Genomic DNA, 9,101 nt, shown 5'->3' on the forward strand with positions numbered 1-9,101 from the left:
TTGGGAAGAAATATAAAAGTGTTCTAGTTGAAAAAAATACTGTATTGAGGGTTCAAATCCTGACCTGGCAGATAGTAGGCACCATAAATGTTTATTCATAAGTATTTGTACAAAAGTACCCTATGATTCCTTCTGCATTAGGAAGATAATCCAGGCTTTTAAAAATTGTTTTGTAACTTTCATATTAATTGAATTGAGTTGTTTTTGTTCACTGATTCATATTCCAATTAAGTTTTTTTGTTCACTGACTCATATTCCAAATTTAAAATGCAAATAAATTATGGGATCGCCTGGATTATTCCTATATGTTTTCCATAGATTAATTTTTTAAAAATTGTTTTCTCTTAAAATTCAGCTAGTTGGGAGAGAGAACCAGAGAATTATGTAACTATTTCAACTGGTATTGGAAGACAACAAGAGAAAAAGTGTGGAAAATTCTGCGCTCAACAGGATGTTGCTGAATAACCAGACACAGGTGACTGAGTTCATCCTTCAAGGTTTCTCAGATAGTGTTCCATTAAGGATCTTGCTCTTTGGCAGTTTCTTTTCCTTATACACAGCTGCACTCACTGGGAACCTCCTCATCATTGTGCTGGTCATTTGGAGCTCTGTTCTTCACACACCTATGTATTTTTTCCTAATCAACTTGTCTATGTTAGACATCATGTGCACAACCTCTGTTCTTCCCAAGGTGTTGGAAAACTTGGTTTCAGAAAAGAACACCATTTCCTATGGTGGATGCATGGCCCAAGTATACTTCCTTGGCTGGTCTATATCTGGTGAGCTCCTGCTCTTCACAGCCATGGCTTATGACAGGTATGCAGCCATTTGCCACCCCTTGCACTATAGCACCATGATGAGCAAGAAGATTTGCATCCTTCTGGCAGTTGGCATATGGAGCATCTGTGGACTTAATGCAATCATCAATACTGGGCTTATGATTAGATTATCTTTCTGTGGCCCCAACATCATTGATCGATTCTTCTGTGAAATCCCCCCTTTGTTGCTTCTCTCTTGCACCTCAACATATGTGAATGATATCATGACACTCCTTGCTGATGTCTTCTTCTCAGTTCCGAATTTCCTGCTGACCATTGTGTCCTACTGCTTCATCATCTCTAACATCATGAGAATCCGTACCAGAGAGGGCAAGAAGAGAGCATTTTCTACCTGCTCCTCCCACCTGATTGTGGTCACCATGTATTACTGCACTGTGTTTTATGCCTATGTAAGTCCCATCTCTAACTATTCTCCCCAAAGTGCAAAGTTGGTGGCTGTGTCATATACAGCAGTTAGCCCCACCTTAAACCCTCTTATCTACACTTTGAGGAACAAGGATGTCAGGGAAGCCCTCAGAAAACTGCCTCTATTTAGTAAGTGAAGGCTTAGAAATGTATAGATTTCTGGACTGGATTGATTTGGATAAGTGTATTCTTGTACTTCTGATAGAAAGTCCCAAGACTTTAATTGATTTTCTAATACCCCAAAGATTTTTCTTACTGTATAGTCTCAGGTGCTAGAGTATCAATGATAAGTTATTCTTGTACTCATAGATGTGCAGTTTACAGAACCCTCTCATCAATTTTGAGTGGTAATACAGATGTAATGGGCCTGCAAGGGAATTTGCAAATATGGTAGGCCAGAATCAGATGGTGGATGTTCTCTCTTCCTTTTGCTCTTTTAGAAATAGTAGAGTATGAGAGAGAGAGACAGAGGGAGAGAGAGAGAGACAGAGAGAGAGAGAGAGAGAGAGAGAGAGAGAGAGACAGAGACAGAGAGAGAGAGAGATGGAGAGAGAGAGACAGAGAGAGAGAGAGACAGAGACAGAGACAGAAACAGAGACACAGAGATAGAGATAGAGACACAGAGACAGAGACACAGAGAGAGACAGAGGAACAGACAGAGAGACAGAGAGAGACAACGATAGATAGAGAGAGAGAGAGAGAGAGAGAGAGACAGAGAATGTTGAACGTTGGCTTGGTCATGAAACCTGCATAGAATATAATAAAAGCAGATTAAGGTGAAGTTATTTAATTAAATGTACTGAATCACTAAAACGACTCTGTAATCTCAGTGATTATGCAATGCCTTTCTAAAACGTGCTCCCCAGTTCACTAATATCCATAATTAAATATAAGATCACTATTTCCTATCAAGGTAGCTCCACAAATGAATGAAAAAAAAGTTTCATATATTACACCCATAGGACCAAAGCAAAGCATCAAGGTCCCCCCCCCCCTGCCCCCGCCATGCCTTGGGCGGAGATACAACCCTTAGGAACAAGAAGCTGAAATACTGTTCCACTCTTCTTGGTTATAGCTTATGATTGGCATGTGGCCTCTCCCAGGTCTTGCTTTACATTACCATATAACAATTATAAATTGGTAAGTTTGTGTCTCCCTGGTGTTGGTGGGGTGGATCAGCGCATTTGGCACCAAAACAAATACCATCATCTTGTTGAAAGTGTCATTCTATAGACCTAATGGGATTGACCATTTTCTCTGTAAGATCGCCTCTATGCTGCTACTCTCCTGGTCCTCCACATATAGAATAATGTCATGAGCACCATGGCTGACATTCTTTGCTGTTACGAGTTTCCTATTTACCCTGCTGTCCTAAGGCTCCAGCACCTTCGGCATCATGACAATCAGACAACAGAGGATAAATGGAAGAGCCTTTTCTATCTGCTCCTCTTACCTCATTGTAGTGACTAAAATATAGTCTATGTTTATGTAAGCCCAGCCTCCAGCTACTTCCCAGAGAAGGGCAAGATCATGGCTATGCTTTACTCTACTGTGAGTCCTACATTGAACCCTCTTATCTGTACTTTGAGAAATAAGGATGTCAAGAGTGCCCAGAAAAAAAAAAACAAAACAACTTTTTCTTTCTCAAGGAAAAAATGATAAATCATTAATGTAAACATTGGGGAGGGTTGTTTCAGAAAATTAGAAAGTGTCCATTACTTTTTATCTTTTAATATTAAGTATTGGGGTGTATCAGGAGGGCAGAGTTTATAATCTCAAAGAGGATCATAAACATGTCTGAAAGGTTCGGAATCGCCGGATATAAGAAACTCTCAAAGTAGAAGGCAGAAGAATCAAAACATTTATTTAGGCTCAACAGTAACCAACCCATGAACCAGCAACCCCATTTTGATATGTTGATCGAAAGCTTCCAGGCCCAATAAGTATGCCTTGAAAGAGTAACCAGGAGGCTACAGAGAAACATGATTGCGTAAAGCAAAATCATGTTTCCCCCTTTTATGGTAATAAGATTACCCACTGGACTGAAGTCTTTGTTCAGCTTCCTCCCGTAGATCAGCTCTGCTACTGGCAGCTCCTGCCTCAGCTGTGTCTGTGTCTGTAACTGACGTAACTGTCGTAACTGCCTCTGTAACTGCCTCTGGCTCCAACTGTCGCTGTAACTGTCGCTGTAATGGCCTGAAGTCTTTGTTCAGCTTTCTCCCGTAGGTTAGCTCTGCTACTGGCAGCTCCTGCTTCAGCTGTGGCTGTAACTGTGGCTGTAACTGACGTAACTGTCGTAACTGCCTCTGTAACTGTCGTTGTAACTGTCGCTGGCTCCAACCGGAAAAGGAAGAGAGAGGAATCTTCAAGCTGTCCTCTCCCCTCTTATAGGGTTTTTGACATCATCAAGCTCCGCCCAAATGACCAGGGCCGATTGGTTCCTGAGTTGGCTCCTCCCCCTAGGGTAGACCAGGTTCTGGAGCTAACACCTCCCCTCAGCCAGCCCCATGACTCATCACACAGGAAGTTCTGGTCCTGCCCCGGAAGAGCAAGCCCCAGCGTCCAGGGAAGCTCAATGAGGTAAACTGAGTCATTCAAAGAAAACAAAGGCCATTCTGGCTACACTCCACCCCTTGTTATAGGATACATAATCTAATCAGCCATGTATCCTAGAACATACATTGTGATCCAATTACAAAGGAAACTAAAACATATCATTCATTATAAAGCAAAACATATCATTCAGTGACATTCCCAAACATTGGTTAACGATTCAAATGCGATCCACCCCTAGGTCCCAGCAAAATAATCTCTTCAATCAATCATCCCCAAAACAATTATCAACAATTCAAATGTCCACCCCTAAATCCTTGTATCCATTACATAGGATCAATAATATCATAACAATAAAACAACACAGCAAGGATAACACAAAATAAGTAAACAGAACACTATCATCATTTCCACCCCCCTTGAACGATTGGGGCTCAAAATCTTGGGGTGAGGGGTGAAGGTCTCATTTTCCATAGCTTCTTCATGCTGAAATTGGATGTAGAGATGGCCCTGCCCCCAAAAAGTCCCATTCCAGAGGTCATTTCTTTAACGAGCTGGCAGGAATTCCAAGAATGCTACATGCTTAGGCAGTCACCGGAAAGTGCAGGGTGCTTAAGCCTGAAGGAAACAAAACTAGCAACAAGGTTAGCCAAAACAAAGGACAGAAAGAATAGACAAGTATGGACTATAATTCTTCAAATAAAATCATCTCAAGTTTGGTTGAGATTTCAGTTATGCAAAGATCCAACATCAAAGCCAAACTCAGGTGGGAAATGTTTCTTTTCAAAAGGAACATAATGAGGAAACCAAGAGGATCCCACCCTAGATAGAGACTAAGATTGTCCTCCCAGCCTTTCCCCAAATGTACAAGTTTTCATCCGTTAATCACACAAGGTCACCTTCAGTCTGAGTGGCTTGTGGGCTTGCAGGAGCAGTTCTTATTTCCCTATTTCTCATGTTATCAAGTCCTCTATACATTCTGTATAATTCATTGGTTGGAATTCCATCTATCATTTCAAAACCTACCCCTGCTCTCAATAAAGCAGTAAACATTTCTTTCCTTGTTACTCTCCTTTGGCGCCAAGTTTGCTGGTTATTCACTCTTCTCTCTCGAGGAGATCTATCCCTTCCCCAGTCACCTAAGTCATATAACTGTAAAATCTTATTTATCACTGTTGTAAGACGGCTCCCTACTTCTCCAAGTAATAAATTCAAAATTAGTTGTTTATAAGCAGGGGGAGCTGTCCTAATTATTAAATTCCTATGAGGCAGTTCCATTGAATCATTGTAATATTTGTCTGCAGTTCCTGTCATAATGGCAGTCTTCATTACCTCCTCCTTTAGTCTCATGATACAATCTCTAAGTGAATACCAGGGTCTGTGCTCAGTGGGCCACATAGAATCAGTAGCATATCTCTTATTGCATCCCACAGCGGCTAATGCCAACAGAGTAGTCCTGCTATCACCATCTCCTTGCTGATGATGTTCCCTAAAAGCTTGTTGAACTAGAGGATCATGGCTGATACCTATGAATCTCATGCAGTCTGTCCCATCTACTGATATTCCACCGGCCCCTTGATCACTGAGTCTTACCATCCAAGATATCAATGGTTCTCCTATTCTTTGGCTGAATCTACTCAAAATATCTGTGACCTCTTGCGGTGAGAAATCTTCCTGAATTTCCCTTGTAACTGAATCTTCACCTCGGGTTTCTGTCTTCCTCCTTTGTATGGGTCGAGCCCTTGTCTGATCATTTAACCATCTCCTATTCTCTGTGTGAGGCACATCCTGTAACATTGTCTCATTCTCTCCCCACTCACTTCCTCTGCCACCATGGCTAGGACGAAGCAGGCAGTCAGGCTCTTTCTGGGCTGGGTTGAAATGCACTCTGGGCTTTTTTGGTCTCCTGTTGCTCTTAGCCACATTAATAGAAAAGTTCTCATTTGAGTCAGTTTGGTCTCCTGCTATCTGAGATTCCTCTTCTTCCTGTGGGGTAGGAGTGCCCCCATGTCTTTCACTTAATCTCAATCTTTCGTATACTAGCCGGTAGGCTGATAACACTATCCAGCTTTGCCTAGATAGTGATGCCCCTGACTGAATCCCAACTTCTCGTAAACACTTTTCCAAATCCCTAGGATCTCCTCTCCGTAGCCTTGGTTCCCAGTTTTCACAGGGTCCAGCTTTTTTAGCCAATTCTTTTGCTAGGGAGGAATAAAATGGATCCTCCCATCCTGGGATATTCATCTCTTCCTCTGGAATTGTTCTGCTTCTAAATAGAGATCTTATACCTAGCGATCCTGTTCGTGACGCCAAATGTATCAGGAGGGCAGAGTTTATAATCTCAAAGAGGATCATAAACATGTCTGAAAGGTTCGGAATCGCCGGATATAAGAAACTCTCAAAGTAGAAGGCAGAAGAATCAAAACATTTATTTAGGCTCAACAGTAACCAACCCATGAACCAGCAACCCCATTTTGATATGTTGATCGAAAGCTTCCAGGCCCAATAAGTACGCCTTGAAAGAGTAACCAGGAGGCTACAGAGAAACATGATTGCGTAAAGCAAAATCATGTTTCCCCCTTTTATGGTAATAAGATTACCCACTGGACTGAAGTCTTTGTTCAGCTTCCTCCCGTAGATCAGCTCTGCTACTGGCAGCTCCTGCCTCAGCTGTGTCTGTGTCTGTAACTGACGTAACTGTCGTAACTGCCTCTGTAACTGCCTCTGGCTCCAACTGTCGCTGTAACTGTCGCTGTAATGGCCTGAAGTCTTTGTTCAGCTTTCTCCCGTAGGTTAGCTCTGCTACTGGCAGCTCCTGCTTCAGCTGTGGCTGTAACTGTGGCTGTAACTGACGTAACTGTCGTAACTGCCTCTGTAATTGTCGTTGTAACTGTCGCTGGCTCCAACCGGAAAAGGAAGAGAGAGGAATCTTCAAGCTGTCCTCTCCCCTCTTATAGGGTTTTTGACATCATCAAGCTCCGCCCAAATGACCAGGGCCGATTGGTTCCTGAGTTGGCTCCTCCCCCTAGGGTAGACCAGGTTCTGGAGCTAACACCTCCCCTCAGCCAGCCCCATGACTCATCACACAGGAAGTTCTGGTCCTGCCCCGGAAGAGCAAGCCCCAGCGTCCAGGGAAGCTCAATGAGGTAAACTGAGTCATTCAAAGAAAACAAAGGCCATTCTGGCTACATGGGGCTATCTCTAGAACCTTTATCTATAAAGTTGTTTCTCTGCTTCTCCCTTTTTCTTATGGCTGTATTTACTGAAGACTTATGTAAAACTATGTTATTATAAGATCTTTTTTTCATTCCGCTAAAGCCTAAAAATTTTTTCTTAAGCCCATCTGTGAGAACTTTTGTATTTCAATTGTATTTCTTATAAATAAATTGTGCTTTCTAATTTGTCCTGCTATTTTTTTTTTGATTGTAGGGGTATGGTCATTCCATCTGTGTTCACTGTTGTTATAGTTAACTGCATACTTCCCTCCATCCTGTCCGTTTTCCCACTCTTCCCAACTCCTCTTTAAAAATAAGAAGAAAGTGCTAAAGAAAGAATTTGCTTAACACTTATGATCTGTAAATAAAATATTCTGTTTCATCTCCATTGCAATTTCTCTATTCTTGACTTTCCCCATTCTCAGGTTTTTCCATTTCTTCCTTTTCTTTTATTCCCCTCCCCTCCATGTCATCCCTTTGATCCTTTAGTTTGTCTTTTCTTCAAACTCACCAGTCCATACACTTAAGGGAGAGAACACAAGGGTTTCATGCAAAGAAATCTAGTTTTTGAATCCTGGACCCTTGACTGTGTTCATAAGAATGATTGTAAGTCAAGAGAACTTCTACTTTGGGGTAACTTGGTTCTTCCTCATGGCATAGGGTCCTGGACTCAGGAAAACGCAAGAACATAAAGCACTTATTTTCTTCCTGGGAACTGCATTGCTTAGTCCAGTCCCCCAATCTTTCTTGACTCCCTTGGCTTTAGAAATATAATTCTTGATGAAGAAAGAAATCGCACAACCATCAAAGTCAGGACCAGGGCAGAGACTTTCATCCCTGAATGCCTGCTTATTTCTCTGACCTTCTCAGTTCTTGAACTCTTTTGTCTCCCTTACTTTCTCAAAATTCTTCTACTGCCTAAGAGTGACTTTACTTTCATCCCTGGGCCAATCTTGGCTTTTCACTGGCCCTTTCCTGTTCTTGGGATGTTAGGTAATCTACTTTGCTCACCCTTTAAACTGTCAGGTATTATCAGAATTTACAAAATTGAACTTAAAAGTTCATACCCAAATCTACTTCACTCCCTCAACACTATGACTGACTAGACTTCAACTTGATAAAAATTTTGTGCCATTAGGATTATGAGAAGTTACTCCCCTACCGTGAAAATCAGCAAATAATTCTTTGATGGTTCTATGATATCATTCCTCACCACTGCAAATAAAATCAGTTCAGCTCAATTCAACTGGATCATACTTGCTAAAAAACCTACTAAATGTAAGAAATATGATAGGCCTCAGGGATACAAAGACAAAATTGAAATTGCTCCTGCCTTCAAGAAGTTTTACCTTCTATGGGAGAATATAACATGTATACAGGTAAGTAAGTATAAGAGTATTTGAGCAAAATGAGAGCCCAGGAAATGACATTTCAGTTGAGCCCTGCAAGAAATGACTGAGGGAGCTGGAAAGCAGAGACTTGTGTGAGCTCCCACACAGCTTCCTCCTAACACCTATAAAAATGGCTCTGAACAAATTTTAGAACTGCAGAAGCCATGAAATAGCAGAGGGAAGCAGGACTCCAGCCCAGGACAGCCTGGATGGTTGTTGGGTAGGGTCTATTGCACGGGGTTGGGGAGCAGAGTGGAGTAGAGCCTGGTGAGGGCCACATGGACCAAACAGACCTGGAGCCAGGGGGAACAGGCCATAGTGCCCTGAATCATTGGGCTATGGCAGTTACCAGACTTCTCAACCCACAAACACCAAAGACAACAGAGAAGGTTAGTGGGAAAAGCTGCAGGGAGAAAGTGAAGGGAGTTCGCAGTTCGGCCACTGCCCTGGGGGCAGTGGAGGTGGTGCAGCTACAGAACTACAGCTGGAATTGCTTCCGACTCCAGGCCCACCTGGTGGAGGAATTAAGGGGCAGATCTGAGCTGGAGTGCAGAACCAGCTAAGATCAGAATCCAGTCTGGGTTGGTGGTTCTTGGGGGAGGAAGAGCACTGGTGTGGCAGAGCTTGCTGTGTAGCTCTGAAAACAACAGCACAGCTCCTCAAGCTTGGGACAAGGTACTCTATACTCCAAGGAGTCA

General features: G+C 42.4%; 1 protein-coding gene across 1 annotated transcript; it reads left to right on the forward strand.

The window, feature by feature from the left end:
• Positions 1-433: 433 nt before the first annotated feature.
• Positions 434-1,381, forward strand: LOC118828966 (olfactory receptor 13A1-like). The gene has a single exon (XM_036735883.1). The coding sequence runs from the start codon at positions 452-454 to the stop codon at positions 1,379-1,381; it is 930 nt and encodes a 309-aa protein (XP_036591778.1). The 5' UTR covers positions 434-451.
• The last annotated feature ends 7,720 nt before the right edge of the window (positions 1,382-9,101 follow it).

The sequence above is a fragment of the Trichosurus vulpecula genome, chromosome 8, assembly GCF_011100635.1.
Source record: "Trichosurus vulpecula isolate mTriVul1 chromosome 8, mTriVul1.pri, whole genome shotgun sequence".
In the NCBI taxonomy this organism is placed as follows: domain Eukaryota; kingdom Metazoa; phylum Chordata; class Mammalia; order Diprotodontia; family Phalangeridae; genus Trichosurus; species Trichosurus vulpecula.

Bases quoted from the DNA above. Each gene is read 5' to 3' on its own strand.
- LOC118828966 (XM_036735883.1), top strand. From the start codon at position 452: ATGTTGCTGAATAACCAGACACAGGTGACTGAGTTCATCCTTCAAGGT.